Source organism: Sceloporus occidentalis, unplaced genomic scaffold (genome assembly GCF_023333645.1).
Source record: "Sceloporus occidentalis isolate IW3139 unplaced genomic scaffold, rSceOcc1.0.p SCAF_166, whole genome shotgun sequence".
In the NCBI taxonomy this organism is placed as follows: domain Eukaryota; kingdom Metazoa; phylum Chordata; class Lepidosauria; order Squamata; family Phrynosomatidae; genus Sceloporus; species Sceloporus occidentalis.
Window position 1 is genome coordinate 26143 of NW_028317146.1, and position 17501 is coordinate 43643.

General features: G+C 37.8%; 1 protein-coding gene across 1 annotated transcript in view; it reads right to left on the reverse strand.

The window, feature by feature from the left end:
- Positions 1 to 4017: 4017 nt before the first annotated feature.
- LOC149279414 (dihydropyrimidine dehydrogenase [NADP(+)]-like) overlaps positions 4018 to 17501 on the reverse strand; it is a gene marked incomplete at its 3' end in the record, with an annotated part of 261334 nt that continues 247850 nt past the window's right edge. Inside the window, exon 20 of the mRNA XM_089501186.1 lies at positions 4018 to 4197. Within this exon, the coding sequence (XP_089357312.1) occupies positions 4018 to 4197 (180 nt within the window). The remainder of the gene's footprint in view (positions 4198 to 17501) is intronic.

Sequence of the window (17501 nt, forward strand, 5' to 3'; positions counted from 1 at the left end):
TCGTAAAATGTTAGAATTTCTTTTAGGCAGCCAGCCCTGGAGACCTTCACACTGTCAGATGTGTAGACTCTCTGCACCTGATGCAATTTAGACAAACCTTAATGATGTCTTTAACAAAAATATGACTTGACAATGGTGCTCAAGAAAAAAAATAAACATTCTGATCTCTAAGGAGTGTCAGACAGTACTGTATAAGATAGGCTGAAGCAGATGATGTACGAGCTCTTTTCAAACTCATCAGTGCGACAGCAATACCATTTTTTTTACCAGTTATTAACCTTTTGTGATATCAGTAGATGACAGAAGTTGCCAGTCACACTTATTTTATGGTAAACGTCAAACCTGAAAAGGTCAATGAACATGAGTATTTAGTAATAATAGTTAAGGTACATTAAAATTTTCTTTACGAAAAGAATAATCTTGTGTACTTGTTCACTTCACTCTAAATGGCAGATAAATGTTTCCTGATAGAGGTTTAACCTATAAAGGTAACAAAAGTGCATTTAAATGCCAGATACAGATGCTCAGCCAAGCATGCAAAGATTTTTCTCAGCTATATAATCTTCATGTCTAGGAATATCTTTCCAAGCAATCTGTTAAAGAAAAGCATGACGCTGATCGAAGATACAGATTGACTTGACTACAATATATCATTGTGGAAATCACAGGACACCATGAAATTATGTATATAAATATCAACATGCTGACAATCCTCCGTTGCACAGAAAAATAAAATGTATTTAGCTAGGACTTAGCTGCACAAAACATAAAAGAGTACAATTTAGCATCACATAAGCTTCCATATAAGCATACCTGGGAACTCTCCGGGTTTGACCCGGAGATTGCCGGGTGAGCGCTGCTCCTTCGGTTCTCCGGGTCAAGACCTGAATCCTCCGGGTCGCGGGAGCGGGGTCTTGACACGCCCCACTCTCTGCCCATTTTTCCTTTACATGGGGGTATTTCCCCCCGACATCAGTGGGACCGCCCACCGACCTCAGCAGGAACTCTCCCGATGTCAGCGGGACCGCCCACCATCAGCGGGACCGCCCACCGATGTCAGCGGGACCGCCCACCGACGTCAGTGTGCAGTCCTGGCCGCGTCCTGCAAGGGAAGGCTCCCGGTAGCCGGAGCCGAGAAGTTCCCAGGTATGCATTTAAGACCTCAAAAGCCCTCTCTTCTCATTCCAAAACTTATAGTAAATACTCATCTCTGACATTTCTTTCTCTAATCTACCAAACCAATTTTAACAGGTTCTATTGCCTTGCATTCCACTAGATTCAGGTTGCAGCTAAAACTGAAAATTAGGCAAACAATTAAGGGCTATGAACAGTATAAAAAGTGATTTTTCTGGATAGCTGTAAAAAAGATCCCTGAGCCATGTGTGTCATTACCTGTCTGGACCTGTGTGTGCGGAGATTTCCAGAGACAGGCTTGGCTGGGTCTGCCAGGGAAGGGAAGTGAGTAGTTAGGCTAGTCAGCCTGGGCCAGCAAAGTACAGCTAGAGAAGGCTCGAATGGGAGCTTATTACCCTAGAGGACTATGCTTAAGATCCCTAAGAGTGACATTCATTGGTCCTTGTGCTACAGGATTTGTTATATTTATTAGGTGTCTGTGTTTTTGTATGTATGTATGAGCGTATTCTCTCAGTGACTGCTGCAAACCAACTTCATCAAAATCGGGTATTTACCACTTAAAATGCAATAAACATGCAATTCAGCAACAACATATTGTTTTTTTAGCTGAAAAAAGCATGCATGTTGATTCCTTATCTGAAAACCGTGCATTAACTTTCACCTATTCATTTACATGTAATATAAGAGCCAGAAATATAGTTTTCTAGATACATTTATCAAGCATTCCTCACAGTTTTTTTGTTCCCTCTTGCCCAAGATATGTTTATTTCCAAGCCCTGCAGTCATCATTCACAAAGTACAAGTATGAAATTAATTAACTATACATCAATCTGAAGCTATAGCATTGTTAGTTTGATCTATTTGATGTTCATGCACAAATATAATTTTGAACTGAACAAAAGATAAAGCACAATCCAAAAAACCTACTATTATTTCTTTGTAAATTAAGTTTTGCACAATGTATGATATATTATATATATGTGTATATTTGCACCTTCTATTGCTGACCTGCTATTTTACATGCACACAATGGGAGCATTTCCCTGCCACTGATTAGCTTGAAGAAGTCAATCAGTCCCAAGAATTGTTAGACCACAGAGGAGGGTGCTCCTTAAGGTGAGTAATTTTTCAATTAAGCAGAATAAACCTAGAAAGTTACTTAATATACATTACTCATTGGAAACTACTTAAGTCAAATAATAATAAAACATTGAGATTTCATATTTTTCTGTTTATTTTTTCACTATTTTCTTAATGTCACTGAAAACAGATCGGAACACTCACACCCATCACAATTTATTTTCCTGTAGCTTGAAAAAAAATAACCTCCTAATCTTTAGAAATGTTCTGAAAAATAATCTAGATAAGGATCATATACTTTTATTAATAATATTTGGTTTATGATTAGGATGATACTACAATCTGCAGATGACAGATGGTAACATAATCACTATATATCATAAAACCCCACATCTGTTAGCTATGGCTTTACTTTTGTTGTTTTTTCCAAATCACATCTGTGTCTGCATTATGACTTTTCAGAACAAATGATTATTGTAGTGGTATACTTTAACATCATCTATTTTCCCAACCTGTTAATAACTGGCAACAAAGAAGGATGCATTGTTTTCTCCACATTATTGGTAAAAGGAAAAGTCACACTAAATTGGAAATCTTATAAGTGCAATTCATTTGTGGAAACAACATATGGGTGATATCATCTCTGCAGTAAAATGTATGTTTGTTTTTTTATTATGATAGATCACTTTGAATCACTTATGATTGGATCCCTTCAGTTCTACATGTTCCCTATCCTTACCATATAGATTTATATTATTGACTCTGGTGCCATCCCATTTGTCATGTGAAAAAGAAAGTACACCTTCTTTGAATTCTATGGTTTTACATATCAGGACATAATAACAATCATCTGTTCCTTAGCAGGTTTACAATTATATAAATACAAAACATCAGATAAACAACACACAGCATAGTATACCATGCAATGATTTATTCAACAAAAATGAAGCCAAAATGAAGAACCCATGTGTGAAACACTAAGTACATAGCATCTGTAACAAACCTCAAGACTTTTGGAACAATGTCCTTTGGACAGACGAGATCAAAGTGGAGATGTTTGGCCATAATGCCCAGTTCCACATTTGTCAAAAAACACAGACTGCATGTTTAGGTGCTTGATTTTATACACATGTGGCAATGGGTCTGTTTGAAACACCTGTATTCAATAATTAAGAGGTGTGTCTCCATACTTTTGTAAATATAGTGTATTCCTAGAAAGAATATCACTCCAAAACTCATGGACACTCTTGGTGAAAGCTACATTGTTTGTGTCCTGTTCCTACATTGTTTCAGTCAAAGGAGCAAGCTGTAAAGCTGGACCCTGGTGAAGGTTCCTAAGAACAGTACATAATATAAAAGACATTGTAATGTTTATTGAAGTCTTGGTGTGACACATGATATTAAATGTGTATTTTGGACTCCTGGTTATGTCATGACCTGAAAAGTAACCTCAGGCAAAAAAATATATCTGTAAACCATTTCTGGTCACTAAAATGTTTTAGTTGCATATGTTTTTTTAAAAAAAAAAAAAAACATTTTTAAGTATAAGCTTGACAATTTGTTACTTATAATAGCTTTCTAAAATTATAAAACGGCTTCTTTAATTTGCTACACATATTTTATGAAAATGTATCTACCATTTAACAGATGTTATATATAACAGGATTGATTAACTACTTTATTATACTCACAACCGTTAATATTAAAATGTTACATATAATATAATTCAATAATAATTAAATTGTATACCATGCCTTGCAATGACATTATATTTGTATATTGAATAGGAATATAGCTACAAACCTGTCCCACAATGTCTGCCACTTTAGGAACAGCTTTTCCTTTTTGATGGCGGATTGTAGGTGGACTTTGACCATCCCAACCTTGAAGCTCATCAATGCTCTTAAGGTATAACAGAGCCTTCAGGCCAGTGCAGAAGTCATCAATTACAGTGAAGTCTTGATTTTGCACTGCACTGCACACCTTAAAAAAAGGAATGTGTTAGTTAAGTCAAGAAGAGTTGTAATTAGTTCAGCACTTTTAAGTAAAACATTTGGTGTCATTTAAATTCAGTATTTCACATTTAAGATTTCATTTAGTGGTGAACTTAAATATTATTATTTCTTATTGTATGATCTGCAGACAATATCATTTGCTTTCAATAAAAAACAGCTTAGTAAAAAACCATCAAAACATTTAAATGTTCAATGAGTTTCTGAGGGAAAAAATGGCATCGTTAAAACCTTTTAGTTTTTGTAAAGTTATAAACTACTGGGATTAATTCCAGTTAACTTGGGGGTTTTGTTGGGTTTTCAGCTGTACTCAGTAACATATCATGTTAGTACTCATGAGTTCCTACCAGAATCATTTGGACTGAAACCACACAGCTTAACAGATATTCTAGGTGTTCCTGGTAAACATAGGAGACTTATAGCTGAGTTTCTCTATCCATAAAACAATGATTTATACAACTTTTCACCAGTCATTATGTATACATAGACTATTTTACAGAATGTACCAATACTATCAGAGACACATGCCTTCTGCACCCATCCTATAAGAAAAGGGATCAAGGTGGATCTCCATCCCTGCAGCGCTATTGTTTTAGTACTACATTAATCTCACGTATTGGATAGTACATATGACCCAACAAATACATTCCAATTAAAGTTTTTTCCATTGAGCACCAGTATGATATATTACATGTTTTAAGTATACCCATTTAAGGGGATAGTTTAAATAACGAATGTGAAGTGTGACAGACCACCTTGAGAACGGTGCTTTGGGTGCCAAAACTGGTTAGCAAAATGGTGTTGATAGTTGCATTGTGCCTGCTATGTATAATTATTTTAAATTACAATGGTGGAGTACGTGGAATTTATGGGGTATGCTTGCTGAAGGATATACAATACAATTAAATGTGTTACAATTGCCATTTCTGTGCTACCATACTCTATGGTTGCATGACTTGATCCTGTTGATATGTTTTATGCCCACTCTCAACTATTCTCTACTTGTTATAGTAGTTTGTCTTGTGATTTGTTATTTACTATTACTACTCGAGTTGGTATGAGTGGGTGCAGAGTATGACTCCGGGACAATCGACTTATATTTTATTTTTAAATAGACGTTAATGTCTGAAACATCTGAAAAAACTGCAATGCAGTGATGCCAGGATGCGCACAGAAAGAAACATGGAGATACCATAAAAGCCGGTAGGTTCTCTCAACAAACATGTATGCTACAAAGCAATCAAAATTGCATTCCAAATTTAAGCGTGCTATACATACGTCTAAGGCTGTTTTTTTGGTAGAAGTATCAGTATCTTCTGATAAAAGTGCGACCATCAATAACACACAAACTCATTCAAAACTAGAAACTCATGGATTGAGTCTCTTTACTTTGTCTCTATTCATGTGTGAGAAGCTTTCATTTTCCACTTGGTGTTAGATGTAATAAAACAGAGATTATTGAAAATCACTGCAAAAGCCGTGTCCAAACATATCAAACATATGGAGTGTGTTACTTGTGACTGTACAGATTCTGTTCTGTAGTGTCGCTGTGAATTTGCCATTATTCTCCATTATAAGTTATATATATATTATATATATATATTTATATATATTATATATATTATATTTATTACAAATATAACCTATAATCTTAGTGTTTAATTTTATATATTTTAATTTTATATATTATTTATTTATTTATTTATTTTTTCAATGTATTTGCAAGGGGCATTAGCGCATGCCCTTACCCGAAACAAGCATAATGTCATGACCTTTAACTCAAGGGACCACTTGACCTCTTAGGGAGTAGAACCAATTGCCAGACTAAAACAAAACATTCAAGAGACATGCTTAGATCATATAAGCAATTTTGTTGCAATGTTTGAAAATGGGCTTATAACCATAGGATATTATGGGATATTCCCGCTGACCACCTTATTGGCAACTCTAATGTTACAACATTTCTTCGTACCAGAATCACTTTTTAGTATACATAACATCACAGAATGTGATATCAGTCAGTCCTTGTACCTACTGTGCTTTTCCCAAATTTTATTCTGTCCTTGACTTTCTTTTTTTTCACAATACCCTTAACACCTATTCCAAGTATACCTGTCAAGTCAAAACTTGCATTTTGCACAGATAATTTTTCTGGAATAAAATTACAAGAGTGATTTGACAAGCCATTCTATTTGACCAATACTGTAATTTTATTTTTTTTGCGTTCAGAGAGAAAGTTAGAATACGCTACAGAAAATGAAGGGAATCTAAGTCACATAATATATGGCCAATATATCAAATAATTTCTTTAATTGTAATTCAACCATAAATGTTTTATAATGTGGTATGAAATTGCTATGGTTAAGGTCAATCTAGTATTTCCATGACTAATTTTGTCTTGATTCATATAGCTGCCTTTTAAAAATTTCCCTTCCTGGCTGTAAAAAACAGTTTTTTTAAACTTGTTACAGATAGTGAATACTTTCTTATCCAAAATGTACTGCAGTTCAGTCGAAGGATGAGCACTTAGAAAGCTGTAAATATTTATGTTCTGCATTAGTTCTAGATCATGAATTTGTGTTCTAATAACTAACAGCTAGTGCATTGACTATCCTTCAATGTAAGAGCAATGTCCTCTGAGCTGGTGCTCCAATAGCTATTATACTTGTTTAGAGGCAGCCCTAAAGTCTCTAACAACCTGGGCAAACTATGTCTCTGCTTTCCTCTTCCCCCATTCACTTTTTTGCTAACATAAGAATTAATTTAAATACTATTCCTCATGCTGGATAATTGCCCTTGACAGTTGCCTATTTTGCTATGAAGTCAATCCTCACACTTGCTGGCCAGGGACATGTCCAGATGAATTGATGAATACGCTGCATGGAATAGCTTAATCATTTTAACGTTTGACTCTTTAATAAAACTACTACAAGGGTCTTTCCTTGTTTAAAAAACCTTAGTGAACACACCTTTGACACCATTGAAACTTACATTTCTAAAAAAAAAAATGTACAGAACAAGTGGTTCTAGTACTGGTTATTTGTAGAACATATGGATTCAATGACACCGAAATGAAATTGCACCCTATTAGTAATTTCTAGACTTGTGCATTCGTTTTCGGGCGAACATGAAAACGAACACAAATAGTGCTTGCTTTTCAATTCACTTTAACTTTCCTTGTCTTTAATCAACTTGCCTTTTCTGCAGTCAGGCTAAAAAGCTTGCATTGAAACATTTTCACCAGTAGCATTTGTGCCTAGGGCACCTGGTATATAAGTTGATGGGGGTATTTTTGCTTGTATTCCATTCACTTTATATACTATTTATGAAAGTATTTCTACTTGGTTAAGTGAGCTGAATTTAATTATTCACTGTGACGGGAAGGACCTGTACTTGACTGGGTACAGCCGCCAGATAATCCTTCCTTCTCCCCATGGTCACCAGGAACACAAAACTTCAACCGACTAGCATCAAAGACAGCAGGAAACATAGCTCTTTGGGAACCGCGGTAGCACTGTAACATAGCAACACAGGGCCTTACTCTCCTGACAAGGACCGCACCGAAGCTTACCCCAATTTTTTATTTTATTTTAGGAAGCCCGAGGTGTCGTGCATCTGTGAATTCAAGTGACGAACTGCAGCAGAGCCAGATCCAACGTTGACTGTTCGTCCGGAAACCCCCCATGGGATATGCCAGGACTTTTTCCTTCCTTCCTCGGCCAGAAGGCCCGCAGGAGGGTCGGATCTACTTGACCTCCTCCGAAGAGGAAGGCCACTGTAAGGAAGAGGTAGGGAGCCACAAGGCCTCCCCTACATCTCCCAACAAAAAAACTGGGTTCCAGTTTTCTTCTTCACTGTAGTACAGTGAGCAAAAAACGCCAAATCAAAATCATGTCCAAAACAAATCAGTGTACATTCCCATATTTGAAAACCATGGGTCAATCTTAATTCATAGGCACACGTGCAAAAAACTTGGATATAAATAAAAAAAGTGTCCAGCCACCGTTAGATGGTCAAATCAAAAAAATTAAGTTCCACACACAGACCCATAAGGGTCAAGGGGTGAAGTGCTTCAGTAGCGGGCCTTCCTTGCTTATTCTTCATCAACAAGAATGCAGGGTTGTGAAGAAGACGACCAGAGTGTGACTCTGGATACGAATAAGACACTTCAGGCTCCATGATACCTCAAAGCCAGAGGATCAAGCTTTTCCCCTCTACCACTAGGGTACTACACTTGATCTTAACCAAAAGGCCCCAAAGCTTACCCCACAATTTTTTTTTTTTATTGGAGCCCGAGGTGCGTGCTCCTGGGTGCTGCAACTGTGCCGTGGGCAGCAGAAGCCAGAATACGATACTGAGTTCCCTCACAGGAAACCCAGACAAATCCGAAGGGTGAGACTCCTTTGCTGGCCTTCTTTGAAGAGAGGAAGGGGCCAGAAGGCTCCCAATCCTCCTCCAGCAAAGTCCAGCCTTCAGTGCCTCTAAAAAGAAAACAGTGTCCAAAAACAAGGTGACCAAATCGTGTGTCAAATCATGGTGAAGGCCTCGCCGTGAATTCAAAAAACCATGAAATCAATAAAGGGGAAATTTATTGGCACTCGTGAAAAACGAAGTCATTATATAAATTAAAGAAAAATAATTTAGGGGCAGACCATGCTGGCCTAACCAGGTTCAAAAATAAATCATCAGTGAGATCATGCGCTCAGCGTGTGCAGTGGCATGCAATACCGCACACAGCATTTCTGCCAGGGCAAATCAGCACCTCAGGCTCCATTGCTTTCCCAGCCCTAAGACCAGAGAATCAGTGTTTTCCCCCCCCGGTCCAAAGGGGGACTATGCTTGATCTTAGCCAAAAGGCTGAGAGGCTTACCCCCCGATAACAAATCAGGACTCATATTGAGGTAAAACAGGAAATACGGTATTGGCTCGAATATAGGCCTATATTCGGGGTCTAGCGCCCGACGCAGGCAGGCAGCGGGGTTAGGATACAGATCCCCCGCAGCGGTGCAGGGGACCTGCATCCTACTCTCCGATACGCTCAGAAAGCCTCCCCTGCCAGCACTTTCCACTGGGGGGGTGCCGGCACGGGAGGTTGTCTAAGCGCATCGTGCGGACGGTCACCGGCTGAGGTTGTTTACCCGCATCGCCGCAGCCGGTGACCGTCCGCACGATGCATTTTACCTCTGCCCCCAAGACTTACCAGAGCAGACTCCCGGGTGTCTTGCGGGGCCGGCGGGGGGACATCTACGCAATACGCGTATACAACTTCCGGTGCCGGCACATCCGCTGAGTGCCAGCACCGGAAGTTGTATACGCGTATTGCGTAGATGTCCCCCGCCGGTCCCGCAAGACACCCGGAAGTCTGCTCTGGTAAGTCGGGGGGGGCAGAGTGGCAGCATATCTCGGGGGGGGGGGGAGGAGGACAGTGGCAGCATATCTCGGTGGGGGGAGGAGGAGGAGGACAGTGGCAGCATATCTCGGGGGGGAGAAGGACAGTGGCAGCATATATCGGGGGGGAGACAGAGTGGCAGCATGTTTTTTTGGAGCTTTTTTAAAGAAAAAAACTTTTTCTTTAAAAAAAGCACCAAACTTTTAGGGTGCGGCCTATATACAGGGGGCGGCCTATATCCGAGCCAATACGGTAACTTTATTGAGAAAACAATCATCGCTAGCCACCAAGAGCCTTTCAATACGGTGGCGGTGAGTTACAACCAGCATGCATCACACCATATGTAAAACATAATATGCAGGTCATATGCAAATTAGTTATAACAGAAAACCAATCCTGTCAGCAGAACCAATAATATTGGTCAGACAGGTGGGAGCTACCCGGTACCTCTTAACATAAAGCCAAGCAAAGGAACCAGATATTGCACTGTAATTAGTGTACACTGTCACCTACTGGAAGCATGTAATGCAATCCAAGGGTCCACCGTCTATAATGGAAAATACAGCCTCCAGGCGCCCCCCAGGTCACGGACAGAATGACCTGTCATGCAGGGCCCCAAAGGTACCCAGAGATGGCTCCAGCCTGGCTGCCAAAGAAAGATAGCACAGGTAGGAGCTCCATTGTTTAACTAATCCCATTAATAGGATTGCTGCCAGGGGAATTAAAGGTTGGGTTATATACATGTATCTGTTTATCTATGTTACTCCAGTTATGGGTATATATGAGGCTATGTTTTACAACAATAAAATGTTTGTTCTTGCTATACTCAGTTCAAGGTAGTTGTGTCTACTTATTGGATACACATGGCAGGGTTCCAGGGTGTGCATGCTGGCTGGTGCTGGAAGTGATTTCGGGGACAACAGGAGGATATATGTGGGTGATCTCTGAGAGTTACTACAGCTCTCTTGGTGAACCTGTTACATTCACATTTAATTTATATTAGCACCTTATCACTTTTCCTGCTTACACCTAGTATATAAATCCATCTGTGGTTACTTGCTGGGATAGTGACGGTATGCAATTCCCAGTAACATTTGTGCTTTTTTTATATATATATTTTTTTATGTTGAGGCTGAAACAGCTAAAAGACGCAAACCATAAAAAAGCAATAAAAACTCAATCTGGTTTGTTAAGCAGACATGCAGTTGGTTAGATCTAGACTTCCTCTGGTATTCTTATTGCTATAACAGAGACAGAAGAATAATTATTAAACCATTCAAAGCACTGGAGACTTGTGGCAAGTCTTGTCTTTACTACATTTCTCTTTATATGTAAGAGGCTTATATTCCCTGCCCAGTGCTAGAAGAAATCCAATATAGATTATTGAAAACAGTTCCACAAACCATTTCTAAACAGAAGAACTAAATTAAAAACAAACAATTTACAGTTATTGGCCAGGTGATATGTCATTTTAAACTACCTTTCGAGTGTGTCTTTTTCAGTTAATAAATGCTTCTTATAAGAAAGTCATTTTTGGGTCAGAAATGTCATTTGGGACTCCTAACTGTATGTTTTTTTTAGTAGGCACAAAACAAACCTATTGGTGTTTGGACATTGCATTGCAATTTCCCCTGGGTCCCTTGATATCTGGCAACAAATACTGTACTGTATGTTCTTAATAAACTAAAAAAATAAATAAAACATTGTCTTTTAAACACAGTAGCTACATTTTACCTAGCCATAAAATGTGTAATTACAGTCTGTGCTCACAGCATCTTAGAGGCAAGTAACAGAATATAATAACAGTATGTTATTGTTTTATTTAGTCCATGTAACTATGAGCACTGTTCACTGACCACACAATTTTTTTATGTAATATGTTTAATCGCTGCTGTTATTTATTAGAGTACATTTCCATGAAAATAGTTGCCCAAAAGCAACTGAATCCCGTTTTTTTATTTTTTTTTCTGCTTTCGACCTTTTGTAGTCTTTTTTCCTTCTGTTCTATTCTTTCCTCCTTTTTTTGCCCTAACTTTTTTCCACCTCACTTCTGACATCTTTTCCTCACTCCATTTCTTTCATTCTTCCTTTTTTTTTTTAATTTTTTCATCCTCTCAACTTTTATTCTGCCCCAACCCACATACACATATATACACATATACTGTATATACATACATACACACAGATATATGTACTAATAAATACACACAGGCACATATGATTGCTGCATACTGCAGGACCTGAGCGGACTGCCATTTCGTGGGAAAGGTGAGAGGTATAGACCCATCGGAATGGCTGGGTTATAAAGCAATTGGTGCAGGGCCCCTTTAGAACTCTGGGGACCTAAAGCAATCGCTTTGTGTGCTCCGTCATTAATTCAAGCCTGCATGCAAGAGTTAGAGGGGCATGCCTCAAGAGGGTGTAAAATACTATTTGGTTCACAAGTGGGTCCTCTGACATTGCCACCTGCTGCTTATTACCTGCATAATTACCTCCCGGCATACACGTTGTGTTTGTTAACATATCACAGGAATGCTACTTTTTTACTATTTTTTGCCCGTGATTAAAAGTCCCAGTGCTACAGAAAATATACTATGGGACAAACCCCCATTTATTAAGTCTCCGTATATGTACAGAATAATCTATGACAATCCTTACTGCCTTAATATAACATTTCCAATCTTGTTACAAAATATGGCCAGCTGCCATTATGTCTGTTTTGCATTGTATTACAACTTAATACCAAAGGTGAACATACCTAAGTCATATCCATTCTGTACAGCCTAGTAATGCAACAGTGGCCAACAAAGCAAAAAAACATCAGGTATTTGTACACTCGTATGCGTCCCAGTCAATGCTTCCCAGTAGAGCTAACTGTACTATTTAATAAGGTCATGAAAAATAAATAAGTGTTTAGAAATAATTTACATTCCTTGCTCAGTACTTGCAGTTTAGTCCTGAAGTAAAATACAAATTGGATACTAATGAATGCTGTTGATATCCTTTCTTTCTCTCATGTGCTTTTGCTGAAACGAGAACATAATTAACGCTAATGATTTTTTTTTTATCCCTTGCTGGTTCACCAATGATAATATGATTACACAATGTGCAGACGTAATTTTGGAGAGACATTGAATACTAAAGCAAAAATGTCACATTATGTGATGGAAAGATAGACCTGGGTGCTTGGTTATCAGGATAAGTGATGTTATCTTGTACCTTTATTAGTTTTACTGCTATCTCTGACCCAGTGACGCCTTTCATAAATAATGAATTCATTTTATAAAAGCACTTGACAAATAAATCCTCCAGCATGGTCCCTGGTAAAAAAATTGGATATTGTGTCCATTGAGTTGTGAGTTAAATCATTTCAATTTGATTTTGTTATTTAAAATGATCATTTTTGATTACCGCCACCCAAACAAAACAATGGGATGAAATGTTAAGTAAAAAACCTTTGGGTGTACCTTAGAGAGATGCAATGTCATATATACTAATGCATAACACATTATTATGCTGATTCTGTTAAGTAATCAGTACTGAGTGTGACAATATAGACATGCATACATGGGGCTTTTTTTCAAATTTAATGGGGATAAATAATAAGGAATATGGCTCAATTTATATTGCAGGCAGCAGGGATTGTTAGGAGACTTAAAAATAAGTCATATTCGCATTCTGCACAAATTTCCTTAACAAGAATGGTAACTCCGTGTGATACCACGCTCTATTCAATCAATTACATCAATTCAAAAACTCTCCTTAAGTCTGTGACATTTTGCCTATGAGATAGCAAGCTTTTCTCAGTTGGTAAGGTCATGTTCATACAATGCTATACATTTTTCCACCAGCCCTAACCTGCATGTCATGAATTAGGAATCTCTGTGTCGTTTTGATCAAACATTAGAGTCAAATAATTTTGAACCCTAATAAATTTAGCATACTTTCTTAGCCTTGGAAGAAAATTGTTGGATATTAGAATTAAAGTGTCAGTTTTGGGCTGGAATCAATTGTCACAACAAAATGGTTCAGTGACTTAAAGCCAAAGATTAAAAAAATCAAGAGGATCTAAAAAAACAAACAAAAAACCTAGGTTGTTTTAAATATAAAACCTAGACACACATAAGACCCAACTCACACATATATATATACACACATATACACATATATACACATATACTGTAAATACATACACACAGGTACGTGTACAAATAAATACACACATATATACAGACACATATGATTGCCGCAGGACCTGATCAGATCACCAGTTTGTGGAAAGGTGAGAGGTACGAATATGGTAAGATTATGTGCAACTTACTTATTACTTATTTAAATTAAATTACATTATTTGTGTAATTCGTTTAGCCTTAAAAACAAAACAACTTTTTTGGAACTAATCAAGAATCCTAAAAACATACATTATTAATTGTGCACACCAGCTATGTCAAGATATTGCTGCAAAATATTGTTGTTGTTTTTTAAAGCTCTAATTCACACGAAATAAAATCACAAATATAATTTAAAAGAAAGCCAGTTTGCTAATGCTTAAGAGATAAACATATCTAAACCATGTATCAGCTGCATTCCTGCATTACTTCCCATTTATTGAAGACATGCAACATCAAAGCTGTAATATCCTTATGTATTGCATTGAGAAATAATGTAACAGACTACCCTAAGAAATCAAAGCAAAAGTCCCAAACAGTTTCCAAGGCATTCAGACAGCATTTTCTTTCATCTGCTTTGTTACAGTGGCAGCTCATTGATTTAAACTTGCTTTGAGATCTCAAATGCATTTATATTCTTGAGTCTCAATGTGTTTTGTTTTTTTATAGCAAGTGATAGCACCATAACATTTACCAGAATGCCATCTTGTTTCTGGAAACGAACCTGGTTTTATTTAAATTTCTAACTAAACACCTATAGTTCCCTGAATGTTAGAACGTAACAAAACGCACAGTGGTTTGTTTATGGCAGTATCTCGTGTCAGGTGATAATTTCTGAAAAACATGCATTAAAGCATAATATTTCATAAAACCAAAGCAACATCTAAACACATTTGTTTTCATTATCAGAGGCAGATGCATGCAATTATTCACTCCTTTCCTTTTCTATAAACACGCTACATTACCGCAGAGTCAGAATGATAACCCTGTTTAAATTAAGTTGACCTGTTTGCCAATACAGGATTTCAGGTACTGTGGGTTAAAGTGTCTGCTCAGTGAAGACCACTTTCATTTTGCATATTTGAAGCCATAACATGTTTCACTGAGACCCTTTGTCCTTTATATTAATCTGTGATAATGACACATCCATTTGGATTTGTGTCTCGGTATTTCAAATTACGGTTCTAAACCTGTGAAAATGCACTTCTTGACGCAACATGCCTATATTTTTCTTTGTAGGTCATTGCTATATGCAAATGAATTCTTCAAATGAGCCATGTAGACAATTTTGCATCAAAATAGGGTATTAAATCAGAAATTGAAACATTGCCTCAAATAATAACATTTACAAAAAAAGCCTTCTTTGGGTGAACTGAGGATACTGTAGAGTATGAAATAAAAATTCCGGAAACATTTGCATCAAAATGTAAGCGTGCTCAAGTCCAATCTAAGGCCCGGACTGGTGGCTGCATGCAAGACATTTAGAGGTCTCTAGCCTTAAAGTGACAGGCACCATTTAAATCCCCAGCCTGGCCCTGATCTGTAGACTCTGTTGCATTAAGAGATGGGATAAATATCACCTGTAACAGTGTGTGCTTTAGCATTTTATACATCTGAATGATAATTACAGTTCAGAGCTAGACTATCCATTGAGCATACTCAGCATATGCCTAGGGTCCCGCTAAAACTCCATTGTCTACTATATACAAAAGGTAGTTGTGCTGTACTACAAGGGCAGCACTGGAGCAGTAGAGTTTGGGAGAGAAGCTATGAAGGGGCCCTAAACTTCATGTGCTTGGGGACCTGGAGAGTCTTAATCCAGCACTGCTGAAGTTGCAATGAAAGACATTTATTAAAAATGTATTAACTTTTATCAAAATGATGAAAATAACTTTAGGAACCAAGCGACCCACGAGAAAACTCCAACTTTAAACTTTAAAGTTTCCTTATTTTGCTGGATTACAGCTGATGTGGCTGTAGGCACATGCTGACAGCATAAACATGTGCCTACAACAAGAATACTTAAGAGATCCTGCATGCAAAGCATAGTCTGTCATTCTTCATGCTATGAAAAACTAGTGTTTTCAGCAATAATCTTTAAACGAGCTCTCGCTAAACTTACCCTTTTCAGCTGGGAGTGAAAACAATAGCATCTTACTGCAAAGGTAGTGAGAGACTACTGAAGAACACATTCGATATCTGCTTTCAGTTTGAAGGCAGATAGGGTAAGACAGCACAACAAAAATAAGTAAAACTTGAAAATCAACACTGAGTTTTTTGCCAATTTCCCAGGGAAATATCTTCTACAATCAACCTAGTTATTTTATTGATGATCAGAGGTTGCCCAATGTTTTAAATTCAGACTGGATCTCAAGTAAAATTCACAAACTTTATTGTGTGAATACTTTAATATATGTTTTCGTAATCTAAAATTGGTTTGCTACTTATATATATATAACTATCACATTTGTAGAGCGTCATCTGATTCTGGAGACCTATTAGAATGAGAGAGGATACAATGTCATAAAAAATGACAATATACAAAGTAACAATAACCTAAGCACATGCTGGTGTAGACATCAGTACAATACACACAGTAAGATTACCATATGTGATTACATTCTGGAGTTCATTTACTAAAGTGTGTTTACCTGTGTGTTGACTTAAAATATGATTTTGTAGCAGCAAATTAGAAAATTTATGAAAGCCAACATATACTCAACTGCGTTGAGTTGCTATTCAGGACAGTTTTGGCTGTTAGAAGCTGCAATTTGCTGGAAAGAAAACTTTTCTACTGAAATCAATTGAAGGACTTTCTGGATATGCATGTTAGACCTGGTAACATGTACTTCTGGGCTCCCACTACCTGGAGTGTCGGGGGGGGAGCTGACATCGGGGGCGTTCCTGCTGACCTCGGGGGCGTTCCCGCTGACATCGGGGACATTCCTGCTGAAGTTGTGGGAAACACCCCCATTTAAAAGGGAAATGGGCCAGGAGTGGGGAGTGTCAAGACCCCGCTCCAACAACCCAGAGGATTTGAGTGTTGACCCAGAGAACCGGTGCTGCTCCCGGAGTTCTCCGGGTCAAACCCGGAGAATCCCCAGGTATGCTGATAATCTGATAAGACCCAGTGAAAGAGTTGCTCACTATATGAAGAAATCAAATGTCAACACAGAAGAATCCACCACCCATAGATGCAAATGCACAAACGTCAGAAGTAGAATCTATTACATATGTTTTAGAACAAAACATTTTATTTATCACCAAGTACAAAAATATGGATACAAAACTGCATCTCACCGAGAATGTCCTGGAAACATTAGTGTCTGCCTGTCTGGTGTGTTTTATATGTTTATACTGCCTCATAAGCTCAAGTGGGCACAATGTGTTTGTGTCTGTTGAGATTGTGATGAATAAGGTAACTTTCAGCTTTCATATGCACAAAAAGTACATATAATGGATGCAGTGTACTGTAAACACATCCCATCTAAAATTTGCAGTCTTACTATTAAGTTTGTATTTGCTGCTAAATGCAGCTGTATATCTATTGCTCCTATTACATACGCTGGAAGTCAGTCTATTGCTTGAACTGCAATATTCTAGCTGAGTAATAGAGAACTGCTCATGAGTCCCTCTGCACCAGTTACATATATTGCAAAGGAAAGGTATGTGTTGAACAGATGATAGTTATATCTACTCGTTCACACGTAGATGGAT